Genomic DNA, 27188 nt, shown 5'->3' on the forward strand with positions numbered 1-27188 from the left:
TCGGAGTTGAAAGCCCTCTCGGAGGACAAGATGAAGGAGGTTCATCATCTTAGGAAGAAAAATTCCTTCTTGAGGAAGTCTGTCGAGACCTTGGAGGCTCGAGCTCGCAAGCAAGAGACTGAAATTAATAATTTGAGATCTATTTTGGCCCGAGCACTGGAGAAGGAGGTGGGGCGATACAAGGCCTCCACAAAGCACACAAAGGACTTGGAGGCATCTATAGAGCAGTATAAGTCATCGTCGGATTTTACCAAGGTCCTTCATTCATACGGGGAAAATGCGATGGCTGCATCCATCAAGTTGGCGAAAGAGTGGATATCCGTCGAGCACCCCTCTATTAACCCGTCGAGTTTCGAACAATTTTTAACGCAGCGCAAAGGTTGGGATGGCGGAGCCCCTCAGTCTCAGACCTTCGGACACATATCGCGGGGTGCGAGCGAAGGGACCTCTCACTCGAGTTGAGTCATTTTTCATCTGAAGATCTCTTGGTGGGAGCACGAGAGTTCTCTCCCCAACTTTGGATTTTTTCCCACTCGGGGTTATCACGAAATGGAGGTGTTACGATCTTTGGTGACACCTGCTAGGGCCAGGGTTGTCTATACTCAGAGGGTGAGTTTCTTGTTACTTTTTCTCCTAAGAGTTTGACTAATTTTTTCCAACTTGCCCAACATTTGCCTCCCGTTTCATCCCTTTGTCTACTAGGTTGTGGCCTCGCATACTGGGCTTGTTGAATCGAGTCGCCGCCAAGCGTCGGAGTTGAAAGCCCTCTCGGAGGACAAGATGAAGGAGGTTCATCATCTTAGGAAGAAAAATTCCTTCTTGAGGAAGTCTGTCGAGACCTTGGAGGCTCGAGCTCGCAAGCAAGAGACTGAAATTAATAATTTGAGATCTATTTTGGCCCGAGCACTGGAGAAGGAGGTGGGGCGATACAAGGCCTCCACAAAGCACACAAAGGACTTGGAGGCATCTATAGAGCAGTATAAGTCATCGTCGGATTTTACCAAGGTCCTTCATTCATACGGGGAAAATGCGATGGCTGCATCCATCAAGTTGGCGAAAGAGTGGATATCCGTCGAGCACCCCTCTATTAACCCGTCGAGTTTCGAACAATTTTTAACGCAGCGCAAAGGTTGGGATGGCGGAGCCCCTCAGTCTCAGACCTTCGGACACATATCGCGGGGTGCGAGCGAAGGGACCTCTCACTCGAGTTGAGTCATTTTTCATCTGAAGATCTCTTAGCTATTTCCACAGTCGCTCGTTTTTGTTAGTTTTTCGCTTCCTACCAGTCCGGGGTGTGGACTGAAAATCACTTCTTATTTTGCATTTGGTTGGTTCTTTGTTAAATGCCATGGTCTTACTGGTCTAGGATGCAGACGAGAAGTTATATTTCATTTTGTGTGTGGAAACCTTCTTATCAAACGTTGTTATTGTTCAACTCTCCTATTTTTTTTTGTATTTCAACTACTGATTTTTACCCGTTCGTTTGGGCTTATGTCGATCCGTCGAGTGCATGATCTGGCAACTTAGGGCCTTAACTAAATTTTTGATTTTTATGGCTCTCTGCCTAGCCCCTTGGGTTATACCAACTGTCGAGTTCGTGGTCTAGCAATTTAGGACCTTAATCAAATTTTCGATTTTTATGGCTCTCCGCCTAGCCCCTTGGGCTATGCCGACCGTCGAGCGTGTGGTCTAGCAGTTTAGGGCCACGAGCGTGTGGTCTAGCGGCTTAGGGCCTTAACCAAAATTTAGATTTTCCAAGACTCTCCGCCTAGCCTTGTGGGCTATGTCAACCGTAGGGAGGTGGTCTGGCAGTTGAGGACCTTAGCCAATTTTTTGACTTTCCAAGGCTCTCAGCCTAGCCTCATGGGCTATGTTGACCATAGGAAGGTGGTTCGGCGCTTAAGGGCCTTAACCAATTTTTTGACTTTTCAAGACTCTCCACCTAGCCTCGTGGGCTATATCGAACGTAGGGAGGTGGTCTGTGGTTAAGTGCCTTAGCCAATTTTTTAACTTTCCAAAGTTCTCCGGCTAGCCCCATGGGCTATGTCGACCGTATATCTTCACGGGATGAACGTGGAGATCCGAGATTGCCTGTTAGCATAAAAAATACTTGGATTCGTGGGCTCAGTAGGCGCACCGGGTGGTCCCAGCTAGGCTGGTCTTTCTATAGCACCCTCATCATCCGTCACTACCAAGGTCTTTCATTGAATAAGATAAGCTATTACACATAAGGGCATCTTCGTGAGGTATTACATGGAGAAAATGATCAATGCAACCTATTTTACTGTATTTACAAAAGAAACAGCCTATCTTTCTAATTTGAAGGTCTAGTGGTAGTACTTTTTGAGATGTTCCGCATTCCATGGCCTACCCAATGACTTCCTTTTCATATCTTTTAGATCCTTTTTTGAGGTTGTGGATTACTCCATATGGCCCTTCCCAATTTGGCCTGAGGTTCAGTGGGAGGTGTCTTGCTGCAAATGCATCTCTTAATACAAGCTCCCTTGATTGAAAAATTCTGGATCTTACCCTTCGGTTGAAATATTCAGCTGCCCTTCGCTTGTATGCTGACATCCTTATCGCTGCCCTTTCTCTAGCCCCTTCGAGTAAGTCGAGTTCCGCATTGGTGGCTGCGACGTCAAGTTACTTCGTTTTTATTGGAACAGTCTCACTCAAAATTTTGACGAGGACAATTGCCTCCATCCCGAATGACAACTTAAAAGGCGTTTCACCAGTCGATTCCCATGGGATCGTATAAAATGCCCATAGTACATTGGGCAACTCGTTCACCTAAAGTCCTTTCTCCTTTTCCAGCCTCGTTTTCAGATCCCATAGTATGATTCGATTGGTCACTTTAGCTTGTCCATTTGACTGAGGGTGAGCGACTCAAGTCAACCTTTGGTCGATGTGGTAGCTTGTGCAGAAGGCTCTAAAACTGTGATTGTCGAATTGTTTGCCATTGCCTGTAATGACTACTCTGGGTATGCCAAACTTGCGTATTATATTTTTCTAGAGGAAATCCTGCGCCTTGGTCCCCAAGATGTCCATCCCCCATTGGAAAAAAGGATACACCCCAAAAACTGCCGTCTATTGCTCGACTGGAATGTGGATCAAATTTCCATGGCGTTGACATGCATCGCACTTCCTCACCAACTCCTTGGCATCTTCCTTCATGCTAGGCCAATAATATCCTTGTCGTAGTGCCTTGAATGCAAGGGCGGTTGCCCCTTGGTGGTTGCCACAAATTCTTGCATGTATCTCGATTAGTACCTCTCGTGCTTCTGTCAATCGCAAACATTTTAAATACAGTATCGTGAAACCTCGCTTGTAAAGCAGTCCATCGATGATGGCGAACGAGGCTGCCTGAGCCCTTAGCCTTCTTACCGCGAAAGCATCCTCCGGCAGTTTGTCCTTTATGAGATATTCAATTAAAGGGTCATCTAACTTTTCCCATGCTCGACATTTACAACATCGACTGCCTATTGGATTCTAGGTTGTCGCAGGATTTGCACGTTTATTGTGCGAGGCAGATGTCTGGGATTAGCGGATGCAAGCTTAACCAATGCGTCCGCCCGCTCATTGTCTTTTCGGGGGACCTTTGTTATTTTAAACCTGTCGAACCCCTTCTCATCAAATATGTCACCATCTTTTCGTCTTTTGCTTTGAATTCTCCCTCCACTTGCCCGACTATTAACTGAGAGTCACTGTAAATTTCTACTGAAGTTAACCCAAGTCCGGTTGCCAGTCCTAAACTCGTGATCACCGCCCCGTACTCGACATCATTATTTGTGGCTGGGAACTCGAAACGCAGCGAGTATTCCAATTCTTCACCATTTGGCCCTATCATCATGATCCCCGCCCTGGATCCCTCATCGTTCGAAGATCCGTCCACAAAAATTTTCCAATCTGTCTGTTTCCCCAGTGGGTGCTCGGGCGGAATGGTGAGCTCAGCGATGAAGTCCGCTAGAGCCTACGCCTTAATAGCCGTCCTTGGCCTAAACTCAATATCAAACTCACTTAACTCGATTGCCCATTTCAACAACCTCCCAGAGGTTTATGGTCGATGTAGGATCTGCTTGATAGGTTGGTCGGTCATTATTTACACCGTGTGAGATTGAAAGTATGGTCTCAGCTTTCTAACCGCGACAATTAATGAAAAACTAGCTGTTCAGCCAGGTTGTATCTTAGCTCCGCGCCCCTCAATACTTGACTCACATAGTAGAGTGGTTTTTGCGCCTTTGAGAATTCTTTCACCAGTATCGCGCTGACTGCCCGTGGTGAGATTGCCAAGTAGAGACATAACACGTTCCCGGGGCATGGACTGGTCAAGATCGGGGGCTCTTGTAATAACTGCTTCAGGCATCTAAGTGACTCTTCACATTCCTGGGTCCACTCAAAATTGGAGGAACCCCCTATAGCCTTGAAAAAGTGGTAGCATTTGTTCGCTGCCCGGCTCATGAAACGATTTAAAGCAGCTACCTACCCTGCTAGTCTCTGGACCTCCTTCTTACTAGTCGGGCTTTTCATTTCCAGTATTGCTTGAATTTTGTCCGGGTTCACTTCGATGCCCCTTTGCGTGATCATGAAGCCTAGGAATTTTCCTCCTGCAGTGCCAAAAACACACTTCTCTGGATTGAACCTCAACCTGTTTTGTTGGGCAACATCAAACACTTTCTGCAAACAAGCTACATGGTCATCAGCCTTAACACTCTTGACCACCATGTCGTCAATATAGGCCTCTACAACATCCCTGATCAATCCACGAAAGACTTTGTTCACTATCTTTTGATAAGTTGCCCTGGCATATTTTAAACCGAATGGCATGGTTGTGTAACAGTATGTGTCAAAGTCTGTGATAAATGACGTCTTCTCCTGATCGGATTCGACCATTGATATTTGATGGTACTCGAAAAATTCATCTAGAAAGCTGAGCCTTGCGTGCCCGATGTAGCGTCTACCAGGTGATCTATCATGGGAAGTGGGTATGAGTCTTTTAGGCATATCTTGTTCAACCCGGTGTAATCTACACACATGCGCTACTTTTCATTTGACTTCTTCAAAAGTACAATGTTTGCCAACCACTCGGGGTACTACACTTCTCGAATAAAACTCGCATGTAGCAATTTTTCTAGCTCTGCTCTGGCTGCGGCCTGACTCTCCGAGGCAAGATTTCTTTTTTTTCTTTTTTTTTTTTGCTTCACTGGCTTAACCCCTAGTTGGACACCGAGGCAGTGCTGCGTGATGGTCGGGCTAATCTCTGGAATGTCTTCTGGGCCCCAAGCAAAAACTTCCAAGTTACTGGCTAGACATTTTATCAAATTTTCCTTCTCTTCGGATTCCAGACATGTTCCAACACTAAACTCCCGTCCTTCGGCTATAAAAAAATTTTCAGTCATATCAAACAGCTCAATTCATCCCCTTGGGAGTTCCACATCCAGCATCATGATTGGTGGTGAGCCTTTAGCCTGTATACTATCCACATAGCATTTCCTTGATGCATGTTGGTCCCCTCGCACGCACCCAACTCCCCTGCTAGTTGGGAACTTCATAACCTGATGGTAGGTTAATGGGACAGCACCAGTTGCATTTAGTAATGGCTGGCCATAGATGGCATTGTAGGCCATGGGGGTCTTGACAACCAAGAAGTTAGTCATAATCACTACTGTCGCTAGATATGTGCCTAGCATAACTGGAAGCTCCATAGTCTCTTCCTGTATCACTGTTGCTCCTCCAAAGCCTTGTAGGGGGGTAGTCACCATCTTCAACTTCTCGAGGGGAACCTTTAGACCCAAGAAGGCATCCCAGGTGAGGACATTTATCGCACTTCCCCCGTCAACTAGCACCCTTTTCACGTCAAAATTCGCTAGATCGCCTACTACCACTAAGGCGTCATCATGGGGATGCGTTATACTGATCAAGTCCTCTTCGTCGAAAGAAATGCTCTGGTTGAACCTTGCTTTTTTTCTGGATAGAGCAGACCCCCACGAAACGCGCATAACTCTTTCTAGTAGAATTTGAGTCGTCACCTGATGCTACATCCCCGATGATCATGTTTATCACTCCTACCCTTGGCGGGGGTCGATCCTCAAGCCTTTGCTTGCCCATGTCGTTTTTTACATACTTAGCCAATAGTCCCCGCCTTAGTAGGCGCTCAGTTTCCTCCTTCAATTACAGACATTTTTCGATATCATGTCCGTGATCTTTATGAAAATGGCAGTACTTACTTTGATTTCTCTAGCTGGAGGGAGTCAGCATCAGTTTATGCCATTCGAGCTCTTTCATGTGTTGTATTTCCATTAACAACTTTGTACGTGGGATGTTCAAAGGGGTGGGTGCTTGTACCTCCTCTTGCTTCTGCTTGACCGATCGATCCTGGGTATAACCTTTGTTCGTGCGTTCATTCTTCGGCTTATTCTTATCAGCGTGCCTCTGCTCATCATTTGTCTTTCGCTTATGAGCTTCCGTCTCCCATCCATCCCTGAGATTTTTAGTCACCTTTTCCACTTCCTCCGCACCGACGTACTTGTCTCCCTTCTTCAACAAGTCATGCATCGACTCCGAGGGGATTCTCAAAGAGTGACATCTTAAAGGCCCGATTTCGCATTCCATTCATCAAGATGGTAACCACTGCGGGCATTTCCAAGTGCTTTATGCCCAGAGTTGCCCGGCTAAACCTTACCAAGTATTCCTGCAATGACTCATCCTTCTCATGTACGACTTGCATCAACCCAATGGTCGTCTTCCTCTTTCTCTTGCTGCTCAGGAAGTAAGCCATAAAGCTCTTGGAGAGCTCATCGAATGTCTTGATAGACCGCGGGGCCAAGGTTACTACCCAGTCCCTGGCCTCCTTCCTGAGTGTTGGGGGGAAGGATCGGCACATCACCGCGTCCGGGGCTGCTTAAAGTCTCATCAGATCTACAAAGGTCCGCAAGTGGTCAAGGGGATCCATGACTCCATCATATGCTTCTATCATGGGCTGTTTGAAGCATTTTAAGTAAGGGGACAGCCATGATCTCAAGCGCAAACGATTCTTCCTCCAAAAACATCTGCCTCCGCTTATCCTTCCTCCTAATAGTGCGTCATTTATCTTCTGAGCCATGATTTCTTCTGTCTTTTGTTCCAGATCCACCATGGCCTGCAAGGGCTGCTGAGCTACGACTAGCAGAGCCCCCAAATCTCCCGTCGCCCGCTGAGCGATGGGTGGGACTACAGCGGGTGGCGCTTAAGGCGGTTGCTGGTTTGTCACTTCTGTCGGGCTCAATGGGGGGACCGCGGTTCTGCGACTGGTTTTGTAAGAGCACCATCATTATTGCCAACTGAGTATCCAAAGCACTGAATTGACTCTGTGTCACATATTGCGGGGGCGACGATGGTTCGTGACCCCTCGCAACTGACTCCGACTCCGTCTCTGTCGTATTTCCAACCAACCGAGTATCACTCCTTGTTCGTTTTCTCGACATAGCTTTTTAGTTCAAATGTTTCCCACAGATGGCGCCAATGAAATGGTTAAGGAAAGAACCTCCGTGTCCTCCTGGATGAGTGGGGTGCTTCCGCCATTTCAATGACCAATTGTTATCTGCAAAAGTGAGGTCGGGGCTTTCTCCCCCATTGTACCTCCGGCGTGAGAATTAGTACCGAATTATGGAGAGTTAGGAAAAAAAGGAAATATTACAATAACTAAAGTTTTTCCAAGATTTTTACCTGTTTCGCCTTTTGGAGTATTTATAGGCGTTTGGAATCATGTGAAGGCTGGGCGGTTATGGTGCCACGTGCCCACGTAACCTCTTCCACTGCCCCCATGTTCTTAGTGGGTAACCTCTGCCCGTTCAACTGCCAGTCTTGTTCGTAACAACCGTCGCGTGATCTCTACCCAAGTTGTGATTTTTGGCTAAGTGTTGTATTGGCCGCGTAGTGGTGATGAACCCCATGGCGGTCGATATCTCGGCATGGGTGCAAAGTGCCCATGGGGGTCGACGGTCGGCATGGGCGTAGAGCACCTAGGGGGTCGACGTCTCGACGTGGGTGTAAAACGCCCATGGGGGTCGACGCCCCGCGTAGGCCTAGAGCGCCCACGGAGGTCAACGTCTTAGCATGAGTATTGTATGCCCACGGGTGGTATGGGCTGGCGGCAAAACCCATATCTTGTTAGTTGTTGTAGGTAATTAGTGATATCCAATATCACTCACCCACCCTCACCTCAAACCCAAAATCAGCCACCTGCCCACCTCCACCTCCACCTCCACCTCCACCTGCCAGTCTCTACCACCATCCATCCCATCACAATCACCACCAAACAACTTCCAACACATTCCACCTTAGATACAAGAAGACCCAAACTCTGGGCAAATCAAAGCCTTTCTCAAAGAGCTAATGCCTCTTCATCTTCTGCGGATAACCTTGGGACAATTCCTTTCGATGCTAGCACCATTTCATTATGATTTTCGATAACAACTCCACAACCAACAATGCCCGTAATTACTCTTATGGCAGCATCAGTATTCAATTTTCAATCAAACCACCCAAGGCTTAAAATACCTCACCCTTTGTTTTACCCGAGAACAATCAGCCAAAGCAGTCCCCTCTTGGACAGTGACCCTGCTGATTCCAATAAATTGGGAGGTGGAGGTTGCTTGATAGTGATTGTAATGGGGTGGATGGTGGTGGCCGATGGCAAGTGGTTGGTGGAGGTGGTAGTGATTGGGTGGATGGTTTTGGATTTGAGGTGGGGGTGGGGACATTTGGAAATGTTAGGATAACGGTTATAATAAATTAAAAATTTAAGAAAAGTCTGCTAGTTTTTTAAAAATTTAAGAATTTCGCTAAAATTATCCCTAAAATAAAATGTGAATTACTAAAAGCTTCTTGTGATATATAAAAGATGCTAAAAAGAGTAAAGGGAACAAAAGTACATTAATCAGTTGTCTATTTGTTAAAAAAAAAATACAAATGTTGAGGAGACAAAAGAATATTGTGTACTTATGGTACATCTTAGTCTTATTTTCAGCGTTAGAATTTGTGACGTTGGCCGAGGTACATACGTTGTATAACATAGTTAGCATATGTTTGAGCTTTATTATTATTATTATTATTTTTTTTTTTTTGAAATTGAGTTGTGTAATAGTGATTTTTTGGAGAATGAATAGTAAAAAATAATAATAATAATTAGTTTACGTGCAAAATATTTTATTTTAAAAATGTGTGATTGAAAACGAATTTGAAAAAATAAAAAAAATTAGTTTTTAGATAATGTGGATTAAACAAGGGCATTATCTGATGTATTGCAACTGACTCGTTTTTGACATGAAAACAAGGTTGAAACTTCCAGAAATGGAAAATTAATTTTACAGACGAAAGGGTAGTTTTATATATTGCGGTAATAGTATTTGGCACAGGAAAGAACTTCCGAATTGATAAGAAAAAAGTTCTTGTATTTCTTGTAAAATAAATGATCAACAAATGAATTATAGGTAGTGAACTAGTAATAAAAATTTACATTAATTAAGATGCGAGTTACAAAAGGGCATATTTGCATGCATGACTCAATTGTTACTTGATCATATGGTTGTCTTATGTTCGGTATTATTCAGTCAAAATATGATCTTTGATAATTTCTCGAAATTATTGAGATCATGCAAAATCTATTAACTAAGAGAGACTTGGAAACTTTATTAGACAATATGAATTATTAATTTATATAGTATTATTTTATAGAGGTTATCTAGTTATGGATTAAACACTTATTGAACATGTACAATCTGTAGTGTCCTAAATAGTAGTTAAAATATTTGGCATTAAATATGAAAGAAATGTTCTTGCATTCGTCGGTAGTTAAATGGTCAACAATTTTATGAAATAATCAATTATTAGTCGGTTTAATAATTATAGTCGCAAAGATTTACATATGCCTAACTAAGTTTGATTGGACCTTAAAGCCTATCTTTTTATGGATCGCTTCACCTATTTAAGAGACAATAAGGCTCCTTTCTTTTTGGAGTTGTGTGTTTCCATTCCGTTTATATGGACTTTACTTATAAGTAGGGAGAACCGTTAACAGTAAAGTTTGACACTTCTTTTTTCTTTTTCTTTTTTTAAATCCTTTTTCACTTTGACATCATACGAGCTATCCTTGGTTCAATCGAATACGTAGATATAGGAGTATGTCCCTTGAAGTGGACCTAAAAATAAAGAGAATATTACTATATAAATAAAAACACGACAGGAGAGGCCACAAACAAGACAAATCGCAGAGCTAAATATATAATGGTAAATTTACATGCTTGGCTAATTGGATAGTTGATCAAATCAAATCTCGAAAGTATGAAATGTCATATTCTAGTGATAGATTTTTTATAGTTTATCATTACTTTTTCAAAAGAAAAATATATTAAATGTTATTATATTGCAATTTATGTATGATAAAGTGTGATGTGAGGTACAACTATGATTAATAAAGACAAATTGTAAAACCGCAATCAAAGGTTAAATATGGATTCCTTAAAACAAGATCATTGGATTTCATATTATACATAACTCACATACTTTTAAGCACGAGATTTATATATATTATGAGAAAGAAGAAGAATATCCATATAATTTGTTTCCAAAAAAGTAACAACTTTAAATTTCAAAGATAGTCTAGGTGAATTCTATTTTTTAAAGGTCAATTGAAAAATTAAAAGAAATAAAAAGAAAAATCCAGCCCACCACAACTGCATACCCTAAATCCTAACTCAAGAAACAATTTTCACAAATACGATTCTCTACTAGTTTAGGACAATGCCAAACACCATAACCAAGAACTCCAAATTGTTTAGGTGATGATTCAAGGGTGGGCAAGGCCGAGGATCCCAAATCATAAAGGTGATTGTTCATACGGGGGAAAGGGGTGGGGCTTCACAAAGGACAGACGATGCAGGGGTGCGAGTGGTGGGTGGTTCGGCAAATGTCAATGTATTCACCAAGTTTTAATGTCTAACTTGCCTGAACCGAGTGTATGGTTCATATGTCTTCTTATAATCATCACAATTGAATAAGTTAAAATGCACTGTCTTATTTTGAGCCTGAATGTTCTACTTTTAAAAAAACTCAAAATGTGATCGTTGATTTCTTACTTCACCATGAAATAAAATAATCGCATAAGTAGAAACAGTAAAATATAGTAAATCGTAAATAAGTAAAATCACCAATTCAATCAACATTAAATTAATCAATAATTCAAGAGAAGATCTAGTAGTTCCTTAGCACTAAAGTTTATAGAATCGATTTTTCTTTGATACATGGAGAATTAAGCAAAGCAATAAAATTAACGAGTGGTCGAAGAAGGTGACAAATTTACTATCCACATAAAAATCATGTGCTATGTCCCAACTAATGAATATAAGATACACACGACTTTCAAAACTTTGTTGTCCATTCTTTCACGTGTTCATAATATTTTCCATACATTTTAAGCCATCTCCAACCCTACATCAAAATTTAATATATGTTTTGCACTACTTTACGCTAAATCTTAGACCAAAGTAAAAATCATCTCCAACCATTACACCAAAACTTACACCAAATTATGAATAGTGTTTAATCATTTTTTTCTCTTTTTTTATTCTTAATAATTTATTTATTTAAAAAAATATTTCTTTATTTATTTTACAAATAAAAATTAACAAAAAAATTAAATTCATTAATAAATATAAAAATATATAGTACAATTAATAGAAATACTAAAAAATGAAAATATTAAATCATGCAATACATTTCGAATTTGGATATAATGATATTACGAACTCGAAATAGTGTTGCAATTTAATTCTCGGAATTCGTATGTCCTTCCCACAAATGTAATGTATGTATGTGGTTGTTGTAATATATTTCGTGTTAACTTTAAATAACCGTGTTTGTTATATTTTAATTTTTTTTTTTTTTGTATTCTTACTATAATTAATTCATTAATTATTAATTTTTACATTATTAAAATTTATTTTAAATGCAAATAATAATGATGATGATGATGATGATGATAGTAATAATAATAGTGTATTAAAAAATATATAACACAAATGACACATATACGGATCATTTATTTTGGAAAATGGAAAAAATGGTAAATTTGATTTTGTACCAAAATTGTGTAAACTTTTGTGTCACATTGAAGAGCTTTTGCACCAAAATTTGGTGCATTTTAGCGTTTAGGTGTCTCCTTTGGAAATGGTCTCAGTCTCATTTTCAGAAGGTGCATCAATTTATTCGAACCAAATAATGCTACAATTTCCGCTCACAAATTTGTCTCTAAATCATAAAATATCATATCAAATACATTTTTTTATTTTTTTTTACCTCAAACAATCTTCCAAATCAAATTGCAGAGAAAAAAATTCACCACAAAAACTTTCAAGAAGAATCCTCTCAAAAAACATTTTTCTTTCAAGCCCTCGTGGGCCGATTTAAATAGTTAAAATATAATGGGATCCAAAGTGGACCACAAACAATAAAAGAGTTCCACTTGCAACCACCACGTTATTTTTGTTGGATAGATGCGATCGTTCTAAATGTGTTCAAATTATATTTGTTATTTATTAATTTTAATATTGTTGATAAATAGAAATTCTAATTCTATACCATGCAGAACATTTAAATCGCAGAAAAAATAGATATAATAAGAACACGCAAGATTTATAAAGGTTCATTGAGATTACATCCCCTTCGCTATTACAGTAATTCGTGATGATGAAAAGGTTTATGAGAGAAAATCGTACACATTAACTTATCTAATATCTCTTTCTTTTTTATGATAATATAAAACCCTAATTAAAGCGCACATCCTATCTTCCACGTATTGACTCCACATATTGATCGGTCGTAATTAAGCTTCACAACATAACCATTATCGCTCCATCCACCTTTTTATTTATTTTTGTCCTAAACAGTTAAAAAGTGTAATCGTCAATTGTTGTGTTTCATATGTTAATTATCTCCTTAATTCACGGTAGGCCAAATTGTTTATAGAATTATATATTATTAAATTGGTTATTCTTTATAATACTATAGAGGAATCACGATTTAAATAGTTAAGACTTTAAATTATGAAAAACAACTATTCTTCTTGTCGTTTGTTATTTTGTTTAATAAAAAATAGGGAGTGCAACTTTAAAGTCTTACGATCACATAATTTGGTCCGTCTAATCATTAATTTAATGAATAGAGTACGATTATTTATACTCTACGACCCTACATATCACATGTCATATTATTCTTAAACAATATAGTACAATGCACATAAATGCTACATAGTTAAATGTGAGTATCATAACATGACACATGTTGTATTATTCTCAAATAATATAGTACGAGGCACTAAAACGTTTGTGCTATATAATACAATTTGAGTATCATAACACATGCAATGAAGTGAGAGAAAAGATTCGATAGAGAAAGAAATTGGCGTCAATGCTTTCTAATTTATGGAGTGGTTGTTCAAATGATACCTAATTTTCATGACGTAAATATTCTTAACCTTTTACTTAATGGATGCAATTGATCATTTTTAAATATGTTTCATCCAATTGACAGTTAAAAAGTCAAAATTTTGATATATAGACTAAAAATGTACTTTCTTTAGTTAAATAAATAAAGAAAAATTAAAAGTCCAAGATAAAAAATAAAAGTTAACATATATATTTTAATCTTCATTTTTTTTTCAAGAATTTAATGATATCTCATCTTTTATTAACATATTTTTATATGTCGATGAACAATCAATTCAAATCAATTATTGTCTTTGTCACATTATTTTGACGGAATCCCTATCAACTTGCATTAGATGCATTTTTTAAGTACTTTTATTTTGCTCCATGACACTTAATTTTAAAGCAATTCACTTTTGAATTGAAGATCCTTTTACAAGAGATTGGCTAGGAGGATAAATTGTCTTTTTTTCTTTTTGTCCATTTTTATCATTTTTCTTTTCCACTTATTTATTTATTTATTTAAATAAAATAAGGATAATTTCATATTTTTATCGAAAGTTCGATATTTTTTGAACTGTCAATTGAATATAAAATATCCAAAAGGATCTATTGCGTCAATTAAGTGAAATGTTAGGAATGTTTGTGCCAACATTTGAGAGTTAGTAACTATTTTCGCAGCAACCCGTATGTGAAGGACCGTTTGTGCCATAAGCAAACTATTACATAATTTTGTTCAATCAAGGTAAGAGTAGTTGTTATTCTATTTGAATCTCAAAAATAAAAACTTATATTAGACATGCTTGTTACTTGGTACATAATAATTAACCACCTCCAAAGAATTCTACGACTTGGAGTTGCCTTCTACTTTTCTCATTATGTCAACACTTGAATCGAAATTATATTGTGTCAACACTTTATTGGGTAAATGTTAGGCATAACTAATGTCTACGTATGTTTGCGTAAATTTAAAAACAAGATAAATTTATTTTCCAAAAAAAAAATTTAGTTTATTGTAACTTATTTTGACATTAAATTAAACATTAATTACAAAATATTGATTTCTCTATTTCCAACATGTGAAAACTCATTGGTGTTTAGGTATATATTCGAGCCGACAAGAAATCTCGAATAGATATGGGACTATATAGACAAGGAAAAAACAGACATAAGAATATAAATTGTAAGTTGTAACTAAATTTCACATCATCACATGCATCGCAAGAAACACTAAAGACAGGAAAAGTTGGTCATCATCTGTTACCATACAGCTCAAGCAGTTATATGAATCTATGGATTTGATGCGTGCAAATTATTTATCTCGACAATTTTAAGATTTTAATATTATATAATACTTTAAATTTTTAGGTTTTGTTTAATATAGTATCATTTACTTAATGGGAAGTGCTACGTATACATCAACAACCAGACGATTGTCACATCACATTATGGACAACATTATGTGTAATAATATGTAGACTTTTCCTTATTTAATATCTTAGGTTAGACTTTTTATTGTGATATTTAGGAAAAATGTATAAAATATGGTTTTATTTTATTGTAAAAATAAGATCACTCGGATCTTTTGAAAGATGAGATCTAAAGAAATGAAAAATTTATTATTTTCACTTATACTTTCGAATTCTTGGTATTTTGAGGAATCAATGAGTCTTTGATTCATAGTTTTCAGATATTTCAAGAGTAAATCTATTAAAACTAGAATTTTGTTCGTGGTTTCAAGTTCTTATGCTTCCATTGGCGCTACTTTACATCAGTATTATTGTGTCAAGTGTGTCTGTATTTTATCTGCATGCCTATAGTTCGATAAATATCGGGATATTTACGGTTGTGCTCTGTAATATTTTGTGATTTTGACTTTTTAAATTTCAAAGATGAGGTGCTTAGTCCCCAGCATATTTAACATGTGAACCTTGGTTTCCAAGTGACAAAAACTGTGAATATGGACACAAACATCAAATGTGAAATGTTAGAGAGTCCAACCTTAATTTTTTTTATTATTTTTTTTAATAAACATTAGATGTTGAGTGAATCTTGATTTGAAAATCGAACGAATGCGTGACTTGGTTAATTTAATTTAGAAATACATTTCAAGGATTAAAAATAGACAAGTCAGTCCGTATTAGAAAAACAAAACTTGAGCAAAATTTTTAAAGCTTATAATCGTAGGTTAATTAGGCTAGAAGAAAGGTCCAAAACAAGAGTAAAAACTCAAGCAGAATATGGCAATGTATACACTCTATAAGCTAATCATCTCACCTCAAACTTTGAGGTATTATAGATAAACTACGTATATTTATTTAAAACTTACATTTTCCTACGCGTAAAGAGTGAATTTTTTTTTTAATGTACGTATATATTTTCATAATTAAAGGTGGCGAACTAGACTTAAACTCAAGTCATTTCTAATGTAATTACTGGCCATTATTTTTAGAGTAATAGTATTTGCATTCGCTCTTATGTGACGTACATGTGGCGGTTAATGATTTGATACATTAATGTGGTAGTTTTTAATTATCTTACATAACAACTCACTAATCGTCACGTTTATACCACATGGGACGGCTGCAATAGTGAATAACTGTAAATAATATTATTTTTATTTTTAAGCACTTTTCACCAAAAGTGTTAACGCTAATAAAGAATTTCACTCTCACTTCCTTTTATCACGGTTTATAGTCGGTTAGAGGAGTATTTTATGTGAATATTAAAGAACTGTTTTCATTCCTAATTAAGATAATCAAAAACTAATACCAACTAATTCATTATTCATGTTATAAAATACAAAGAAAAGTGCTGTCAAAAATATTTTTTCCCCTTTATTGCATCGGCTCCTTTACTTAAAAAAATATTTACCCCAATAAAGTGGAGTTCTAAGTTCGCCGTTGAGATCGTAATATGTCCCACCAGTAGCCACACATCTGAGTGTGTATCCTTATTTTCTACGCAGTGGAAGGTACAGAAAAAGAATAATAGCACGGGGATAAATATGTACAAATATATATTATTTAATCCTCATGAAGTTTTCCCTTTATCCATGAGTTATTCGTGCTTATATTCCTTTTTTTCCTTCTAAAATATTATTTTTCAACAAAATAAGGACCTGTTTGATAGAATTTATTTGAAAATAATGAGTTGTTACATTGTATTTTTTTTTAGAGTTTGGTTAAAAAGTAAAGAAATTTTATTGATTTATGTGTAGAATATTTTATTAAAAAAAAGATTGAACCCCAATCTTGAGGGCTCCCACCGTCTCGTTCTTAGAGCTTTATGAGGGAGGTAAATCGCGAGATGTGCCCCAATAGGCCAGGGAACAAGAATTGTCTGTACACTGTGCCTACAAGAAGTCTAATTTCATATCTCAGGAATCGAATCCCTACACTGCGGCTACCAACAAGGCGTGAGATAACATCAATCATTTTCTTTGCACCACTGAGCTATACCCTGAGGGGCGTGTAGAATATTTTATTGTGTGAATATGTGGTGGAAAACGTTCATGTAGCAAACAATTTGAATTTTAAAAGGATGGCAAACATGGCTAAATTAGTAAATATCCAGCGATTAGCACTAGTATTATATGTACTTGCTTTTTATGCGTGTGAACATGCAACCTTTCTATTAAAACATCTGTAGTTTTCATTCATTGTGTCAATTTCTTCCCCCCCTTAATCTTCAGCTATCCATTGTGTTATCTTTATCCATGGAGTCTGCAGTTTCTTGGTGGTTCCAGTCTTCTAATAACTCGTGGATTCTTATATTCTTATCTATAATCATGATTATCTTTTTAGCCCTTTTCATACTGAAGAAAAGGGTATATTGTAACTGTGAGACTTGTCAAACTTACATTAATTCAAGTTGGAAAATCCAATTTGATAACCTCTGTGATTGGTACACTCATTTGCTTCAAAAATCTCCCACTCGCACGATTCATATTCATGTTCTTGGTAATACTATAACAGCAAATCCCGACAACGTAGAATATATGCTAAAAACCAGGTTTGATAATTTCCCAAAAGGAAAACCTTTTTCGGCAATCTTGGGTGATTTCTTGGGCAGAGGCATATTCAACGTGGATGGAGATTTGTGGAGGTTTCAAAGAAAAATGACCAGTCTTGAACTTGGTCGTGTTTCAGTTCAAAAATACGCTTTTGAAGTTGTTCATCACGAGATTGATGAACGGCTGTTACCCCTTTTAGCATCTGTCGCAGGTAAAGAAGATGGAATATTGGATTTACAAGACATTTTTAAAAGATTTTCCTTTGATAGTATTTGCAGAGTTTCATTTGGGTTGGACCCAAAGTGTCTTCATCTATCCCTCCCAATAACAAAATTCGCAGCCGCCTTCGACCTAGCATCGAAGCTGTCGGCCGAAAGAGCCATGACGGCATCGCCACTTCTTTGGAAGATGAAGAGGTTGTTCAATATTGGAAGCGAGAAAAAACTCCGTCACGCAATAGAGAAAATCAACTTGTTAGCTCATGAAGTCATTAGGCAAAGGCGAAAATTCAGGTTTTCCGAGGAGAAAGATCTTCTTTCAAGATTTATGGGCACTATAAGTGATGAAAAGTACCTTAGGGATATTGTGATAAGCTTCCTCTTGGCTGGCCGTGATACGGTGGCATCAGCCTTGACGTGCTTTTTCTGGGTGATGGCAAAGCACCCCGAGGTGGAGGCAGCTATTCTGGTCGAGGCTGATCGAGTAATTGGCCAAAACGAAGAACTCACAAGCTACAAGCAACTCAAAGAACTTCACTATTTGCGTGCAGCAGTATATGAGAGCATGAGATTGTATCCACCAATCCAATTTGATTCAAAATTCTGTTTAGAAGACGATATTTTGTCAGATGGTACTTCCGTGAAAAAGGGCACTAGGGTTACTTACCATCCCTATGCAATGGGCAGAATGGAAGAGATTTGGGGGTCAGATTGCTTGGAATTCAAGCCAGAAAGATGGTTGAAGGACGAAGGCGTTTTCTTTCAAGAAAATCCTTTTAAGTACCCAGTTTTTCAAGCTGGAGTTAGGGTCTGTTTAGGTAAAGAAATGGCACTTGTGGAGCTCAAAAGTGTTGCACTTTCATTGCTGAGGAGGTTTCGTATTGAACTAGCCCAACCGCAGACCACTCCGAAGTTCTCTCCAGGCCTCACTGCCACTTTTAAGGGCGGTGTGCCGGTCTTGGTCCGACAACGTCCGGCTCTATCCTAGTACACTTCAAGGATTAGTGAACAGCATCCAGCAATTCTTCATTAATACTGTCTATTGATTCAAGCATGCCCATTTCTACAAACCTTAAATTAAGGTGATCCATGAGTAGAAAATAGTATGATTTCAATATCAAGATGCCATATAATTGTTATTGCTTATTAGTAATTTTTAGTGTTGTTTTCTCGTGCATAGATTGGTTTTGCAATTGCCCACTGGTGCTGTACATCTGGATGTGCATATGAACTTGTAGATGTGCATTAAATGTACGGAAATGTGCATATATAATATAAGATGTATAATGGTATCAAAATTTGTGGAAATTCCAAATATTTAAAACTTTTATTAATTTGTTGTTTATTTGTGATTGAGTTGACAGGACTAATACAAAATAATATTAATCTAAGTTGGTGATAGAGTTCTAACCGGAGGCCTTCAATGCTCAATTTAATTGAGACATTTGAGTATAATGCCAGGTAACATGACTAAAAATTTTGAAAAATGGACTAATTAGTGGAGTTTGTGGAAAAATGTACGAATTGTTGATATATGATCTTTTCTAAGTACATTTTTTTCATTTTTTCCTTGGCATAGAATGAAGCGAATTGGACCAAAATTGATTGATTTTGGTTGGGTCCATGTTTCGGTCCAGTTCGATTATTTATATTTCAAAAATAACTAAAGCATAAAACATTGTGCAATTTATTTTATTTTTGGTTTCACTTTAACATTTGCGCTCATGTGACATCTTCCATTTGTATGATAGCCTTTTTTCATGAAAATTTTATAATTATCAATCTTTATTTTCTCATTTTTTGTCATTGACATTATTTTCAACATTTACTGTCGATGGAGAATATTGGCTTTAAAGCATAATAAAATCACCAAATTTTTTTTATGACCGTGCACGTTCGGGCCAGTTTACACGCACCTCGATTGATCCCACGGAACCTTGAAATTTATAGTCAGGTACTCAACTCAGTGGCCCTGAGGGGACTCGAGTTGGTGATTATTGGAGAGCAAACCCAAGACCTGACCACTGAACTACCCTTCAGAATTCTCAAATTAATAATTTTATTAATAATATTATTATTCTTATCGAGGAATAGGATCTTTAAACCAGACGGGGCAAAGCTTGTACTAATAGCCTCGTTTTACTTGTTAATTAAGGTTAATTCATCATATTGAAAACTCCATTAGATTCGGCAACTAAAGATGAGATTACAATCGCATCAGCTTTTTGTAGGTAAATTAATAACCAAGGTTTTACTGATGGGATTTATCGACGAAAAATTCTTGTCAATAACTATTGTTATCAACTGGAATTATAGCATCAACGGCTGAATCTTCCATCGCTGATGTCATGTTCCCTAGTAGTAGTTGTAATTGTAGTGATGACTTATAAATGGTGATGCAAGTAAATCTATTAGTCTTGGCAAGAATCTCATTTATTTACCTTGTCAATCATCCCATTCTATTGTTCCACAATGAATGCAATTGCCAAGTCGCACTGAATTGAAGTGAATTTTCCAGTTAAGAAGATAATGATATTTTTATGTTCAAGGGTTCTTCTTTTTTACTTAACTTGTTCAATAAATTAAGCAAAATTGTCATACATGCAAAAAATTTATATTCTTTCTTATTTGTGATGATAGCCATGTGAAATATTAAGAACTTATCATTGCAAGTATTTGTATTTAACTGTTCAAGACAATTCATATTGAAATTTTCTCTGACAAATCTTTGTTCTTTTGACTTGTTATGCACCTGTGGACAAGAAGGAAAGATGGCATGGGCGCCCCTTGATTCAATCGAAAGGTGTGCTGCAGTTGAATGACTACTGTCTTTTCTTGAATTGTACGAGTTTTTGAATGTCGTCAAGAACTTTATGAAACTGCAACAACTGTTTTACAGTTGAAATTTCAACATCAAGGTCTTTTGCGAACAATATCGAACTCTATATTGGATATATTTTTTGGCGAGAGAATAATGTCTATGTCAAAGTGCAAGTATACGAGTGTTGAAATCATTTTATTACATATAATTGCACGGATGAAATTTTTTTGTTTCGAATCTCTTTGGACTTAAAAAACAGTCATAAAGATATGGAAAGAATCAATGCCTGATATTGAGTTAAAACTGTGGGACAATAGACAGATTTGTAGATGTTTTTCGTTGTAGGCTATTAAAACTGCAGCTTTTTGACAAATCCGTGTGAAACTATTCTTACATCAATTATATCTGTAAATATTTCTTTTCAAATTAAGCATCATTTCCCGATAAGGAAGTCAAAACCCCAAATTGTCATAAATTTTAGCCTCTGTGGATATAATTTATAGAATTATTCTAATTGGTGTCGTTAATGCTCAAGTGGCGCCCCCTATTGGAGGGGGCGTCGGTGTAATGGTGTCCATTATATACCTCAAGTATTGCCCTAATTTATAATATGATTTATAGATTTAATTAAAGTTAAACATTAATTTCAATTATATATAATAATGAATACTCATTATTATTCACACATTTATCAAATGAAGGCTTAGAAATGCAATTACTAAAATTAATGGAAAAAATTATTAATGAAGTAAATTTAGGCCCACAATTATAAAACATTCATCAGAATTCAGGGACATGCTGTTTTTCCTTTGCAAAATATTTTAGTCATTTTTTAGTATTTACTCTTGAATCATAGTCATACTAACTAGAGTAGAACTAGCTTCCCATCATGGTTGAGTGTAAAAGTAAAAAATATGTGATGAATAAACGCAACAATCATGTTGCTTTTTACAGCTCCAATAATTTTAAGGATACTAGCTCCTGGCCATGCAATGCATGGCTTAAATTTTGTTTAAGGTGATATTAGTGTGGTGATTTATGTTAGTATTGAATTTTTATTGTAATTCACTATTTTTAGCTTGTTTCATTTACTATGCTCTAATAAAGATTTTCATGTAGAATTTTTTTTGAGCTGTTTAGATGGAAAATAGTAGTTATACTTTTCAATAGGCAAATTCGGAGTAATAATTTTGTTTTGTGCGTGAAATAAGTTTTTTAAGTGTATATGAAAACTTGGTTATTATTATTTTCTGCAAATTATGTGAAACGTTTGTGCTGTAATTATTCTCAAAGTTTATGACATTTCCCAATGAGTAGCAAAAATAAGTGCAGCAGCATATCTGTTCATAAATATATTAGAAAGTTATATTTAAGGTATAAAATGAGAAGTATAAATATGGATTTGCTTTTATTTGTCCTAAATGAGTTGGTAAGAAGTATTTCTCTACGATTTCATTTGCAGTAGTTAATAAATAAATTATACTATTTTAGATTATTTAACTTAATCTTATAAACATATAGACTGCTAAAGAAATTACTATGAGGGTTGATAAAAATTCTATAAAAATTCACATGATCAATTTTTTCAGTCGTTTTATTGAATAATGATAATACATTTAACGAATATATAAATTATTTGCATAATGATTGTATTTAAAACACGTTGAATTAAACTTGTATAGAAAGAAAATTGAAATACAAATGGGATTATAATGATCACTTTCAAAAGTTGAATTAAGCTTGTAGAGAAAGAAAATTGAAATACAAATAAGATTATAATGATTACTTTCAAAAGTTAATAGCGTTATTACAAAAGGAAGAAAATGAAACATTGATAAGAAATTGTTAAAACGGCAATTCTTTGATATACTTGATATTTGAATACATGATACTTACATGATGGGTGATGAAAAGTTTTTTCTTCTTGGTTTCAACATCAATCATGATAGGGCAACCTATTAAAGCAAGAGAAAAGCTATTAGCAGAAGTAGAAAGAAACAAGACTAAAGTATATGTAGAAAAAATTGAGATTGAATTAATTAATGAATATAGACATTTATTTTGGTAATGCTTTTACCTTATTATAACTTTTGCTTTACATGATGGGGACATTATATAAAAAAAAACAAAAGAGTTACCTTCTTTGTTATGGTTATGATAAATATGGACGGAAAAAATATTCATTTTGACAGATATCTGTGACAATTTTTCGTTTGTATAAACGTAGTTTCTCAGTTGAAACTGCTTCTAATGGATGTCCGAAAATGAAACATTCAATGTATTTGAGAAGAAGAACTCCAGAGTTTGGCCTACAGAAAAAATTGTTTGAAGTTATTTTATAGTAATGCTATAAATGTAAAATAAAATTGAATAGAAAAATAAATATTAAAGTAAATTGTTGAGATACTTACCCATTATTTTGACAAGGTAGATACGGTATGATTTTCAATTTCATATGTTTATTTCTATGTTTTCGTAAATTTGGCTTCTCGAAGAAAATGTCAGTAGCTATTAATAATGATTGTACTACATCCAAAACTGGGGCTGCACGTAACTTGATTGCATCTGGTGTATGAATGTTGTGGCTGCAATCATATACTTGAAATTTCCACTTTTCAAAATCAACAAGAAAAATAAACCAACTGTTGCCTGGATATGCGACTGGAATCAATAAATAGTTGTATGTTATCCAGGGTCGAGCAAATGTAGGTAATTCTCCTTTTGTGTATTGCTCTAATGCTTGGAAATTATTCACAAAAGCGGTTGCTCCTTGTTTGATCGTTGTGTACCAATGAACACATTTATTCTCGAATCGAAAGTCCATGATTGCATATTCTTTGGAAATCGGGGAAGATGTATCATGAATGAGTCTTCGCAACAGTTTTAATTCTATATCAATATGCTAGTAAAAAAAATTTAAATTAGCTACATTAATAACGAAGTAAAATTAATTAAGATTGCTAAAGTTGACTTACCACAATATTTATATCTTTAATTTGATTTATTATATTTATCAGTGAATGTCTTGAGTATTGATTGCCGATTTCATCTTTCCAGTATGCACTATATAAGAAAAAATGAAATTGTTATTAAATAAGTAAAATGCGAAATAAAATATTTAAGTTAACGAAGTTAAATTTAATATCTTACTCTGATGGATTTTCTGATATCCATTCTCTAATATTTTTGTATTTGTCGATATTATAATCTTCTAACGTATTCGTTGCCGTTGGTGATGGAGATTGTGTCTCTTTTTGCTTACCTTTTTTTCTTTTGTTGATCTTTCGACGTCTTCTGCATGTTCAGATGTTGAAGGCATTTCAAATTCAGCTTGATTTGTTGGAGGGGGCAATTCATGTTGTACAGAGGCTACAATTGATTCCATATGTGATTTCCAGTTGGTTAACTGATTCTGCATATTTCGATTTTGTTCATCAATGTAAGACTTCAGTAAACCGAAACTGGTATCCACATAAGAATGCATGCCAGATTGTATGCCCTGAAAATGTTCCTGTTGATTTTTTTGCTGCACTTCAAAAAATTGTTTTTGATTGTCAAGAAGTGTCTGATAGAGAGTTTGTTGATTTTCAAGAATCGTATGATACTGAGCTTTTTGCTTTGTTGCTTCTTGAATCATCTGTGTTTTCAAGCTGTCGTAGAAACCAAAGACATCTTGTCTGTGTACATTGAACATCTGTTCCATATCTTGTTTAGTTACATAGTCTAAAGTACCGGAAGAAGTAGATTCAATTCTATTTGAATTGTGTACAGTTGTTTCTTGTGGATGTATGTTATATGCTTGAATTTGTTCTGTTGTATTTTCCAATTCACCATTGACAATGCTGTCTAGTGTACAATGTTGGTTGTCAATTGGCAGTGAAAGAGTTGTATACCAGAATATTTCCAATTCTGCTTCAGTAGGATTTAACGTTGCAATTACTGTAATTTATAATTGTAATATTGTAATAAAATATCAGACGTATTCTCTAAAATTTATTTATAAAGAATAAAACATATATTTAATTGTATACTGAAATGAACATACCTCTTCAGTAACTAAAAATTCTTTAATAACATTTTCCGCTAATACCATTTGAGGCTGCCATTTATGCATTCGTAGACATTTTAAACTTGTACGGATACGGTGACCAAATTGTCGTCCAATTTTAGGAAAAACTTCGTATATCCAATACTGAAATATAAGTAAAAAAGAATATTAACGTTTTTACATGATTAAATTATATCGAATAGGGAATAAATATAAGAAAAATACCTGGAATACAAGTGGATAACCATGCAATGAATATTTACATTTTGCTTGGTTATTTTGTTGCATTCTTCGTATTCTTTCAAGCTGTGATTCTTGTAATGAATGTAATAGAACAAAATATGCCTTACGTCCCCATGGATACATAAGAAATTCATCAAGCTGTTCAACCATTCCAAGAGTTCTGTAATCGATGTGTCTTCCAGTTGGTTTTAAAACACATTCGACAAACATAACTAATCTCAACTTAAATTTATCTTCTCGATCTTCACATATATGAAATACTTCAGAAAGTCTTATCATAGTTATTCGTTTTGAACCATCGAAGTATTCATCTCTAAGTCGAGTATTACTAAAATTTAGACCAACAGTAGGTTCATGACATGGCAATCCAATTATGAGACAAAATTCTTGTAGGCCAAAACGTGCTACACGATCGTCTAGTTGTACCCAAACTTCGTTATTTTTACCACAGTTTATAAGTCTCATTATGAACTCATGTGTTAACTTGCTGCTAAATTTGTCGTTTTGCTTCTTATTCATATTTCCACAAATTAATCCATGGAGTGGACTGCACAATAAAGAGGCTTGATCATCTGCATTTATAAGTTCTACAAAATCTTTAAAATATTGATGATTTGCAAATTGAGTAATTGTAGCAGAGAACCATTGATTTCTGTATATATATATTGTGATGGAAAGGATAATTGGTTACAATTGTATGAAACTTTATGATATTTTTACAGTTTCATATTAGAAATATAATAATACAATATATAAATCGAAAAAACATAATTTGTACTATGATTGATATGTAGTTTGAATAAATAAAATTTGTTTAACTTTAATATTTATGCAATATATTTAAAGAAAAAATTATACGAAAGTTAAAATAAATCAAATGATAGTTAATAACTATATGTTGAAAAAAAAAAATTTAGTATTATATCTATACTATTTGAACCATTGTGTTTTGTGTTTGATGTGAAACTGTATATATATATATATATGGAGAGGAAAATTGGTTACAATTGTATGAAACTTTATGATATTTTTACAGTTTCATATTAGAAATATAATAGTACAATATATAAATCGAAACAACATAATTTGTACTATGATTGATATGTAGTTTGAATAAATAAAATTTGTTAACTTTAATATTTATGCAATATATTTAAAGAAAAAATTATACGAAAGTTAAAATAAATCAAATGATAGTTAATAACTATATGTGTATAAAACATAGAAAAACGAAAATTTTGATTAAGTTCATTATGTTCACCTTTAGATAAAATGAATTTATATGTATAATTTAAATAAATAAAAATGAAGATATGTATGTTTGTGAAAGGGTTTTTAATTAAAAAAATAATGGTATAATGTAATTGAGAATTATAGTAATTAAAAAATTAATTAATTAAAAGAAATTTTTTTTATGTTAATAGATAATTGAAATTTTTTACATTAGACGTGGTAGTTGATCGTAGAAAAGAAATTATATTAAATGTGTTAAATTTGTATTTTTTTGAAGTACTAAATTCGAGAAACTAAATTTGTATTTTTTTGTGAAAGGGTTTTTAATAAAAAAAATTATGGTATAATGTAATTGAGAATTATAGTAATTAAAAAATTAATTAAGTAAAAGAAACATTTTTTGATGTTAATAGATAATTGAAATTTTTTACATTAGACGTGGTAGTTGATCGTAGAAAAGAAATTATATTAAATGTGTTAAATTTGTATTTTTTTGAAGTACTAAATTCGAGAAATTAAATGTTATAATTAAAAGATTAAAAATAAATATTTAACAAGGAATGTTAAAATATATTTACCCCTCGCATTTTATTTTATTCTTGAATATGGAAATTTGATATTAAAATTCTAAATATAAAAAATGTATTTTTGATTCGAATTTTGGAAAAGAATATAATTATTTAATGAAATTAAAAGGGTTACGAAAAATTTTAAAATGACTGGTTATATAATAATTTGTATTTATTGTAAAATATTTTTAATTTTATAAATAATGAAAGATGAGTTTTATATTATAATTTGTATTTATTGTAAAATGTTTTTAATTTTATAAATAATAATTTTTTTAGTATAAACGTTTTGGAGACACTCCGCCCGCCCAGGACGGAGTGTCGCAAAAGCTGGGACACTCCGCGCTGCGCGGAGTGTCTCAAAGGAGTGTCCCAAAAGCTGGGACTCCCTTTGGAACACTCCGAACACTCCGGGCTGTGCGGAGTGATCTCTCGCGCAGCACGGAACATAAAGGCGCCAAGATCACCCTGCGCAGCTCGAAACGATCTCTGCGCAGTCCAGAGCGTGGTCACTCCGAGCAGCTTGGAGTGATTCTGCTGAAGGAGTCGTGCTTTCTAAATTCAAATTTTTCATGTTCTTCGAG

The 27188-nt window shown here is 35.4% G+C and overlaps 2 protein-coding genes across 2 annotated transcripts; one reads left to right on the plus strand and one right to left on the minus strand.

Moving 5' to 3' along the window:
• Positions 1 to 17067: 17067 nt before the first annotated feature.
• Positions 17068 to 19026, plus strand: LOC111382872 (cytochrome P450 94C1-like). Its single transcript, XM_023006907.1, has one exon. The coding sequence runs from the start codon at positions 17176 to 17178 to the stop codon at positions 18676 to 18678; it is 1503 nt and encodes a 500-aa protein (XP_022862675.1). The 5' UTR covers positions 17068 to 17175; the 3' UTR covers positions 18679 to 19026.
• Positions 19027 to 23549: 4523 nt separating this feature from the next.
• On the minus strand, positions 23550 to 25448 carry LOC111382874. The gene is made up of 2 exons (XM_023006911.1): positions 24785 to 25448; positions 23550 to 24703 (listed from the first exon to the last, which is right to left on the minus strand). Exons 1-2 carry the CDS (start codon positions 25319 to 25321, stop codon positions 24509 to 24511), a joined length of 732 nt encoding a protein of 243 aa, XP_022862679.1. The 5' UTR covers positions 25322 to 25448; the 3' UTR covers positions 23550 to 24508.
• Between the last annotated feature and the right edge of the window lie 1740 nt (positions 25449 to 27188).

This window comes from Olea europaea, unplaced genomic scaffold, assembly GCF_002742605.1.
Source record: "Olea europaea var. sylvestris unplaced genomic scaffold, O_europaea_v1 scaffold2567, whole genome shotgun sequence".
Lineage (NCBI taxonomy): Eukaryota > Viridiplantae > Streptophyta > Magnoliopsida > Lamiales > Oleaceae > Olea > Olea europaea.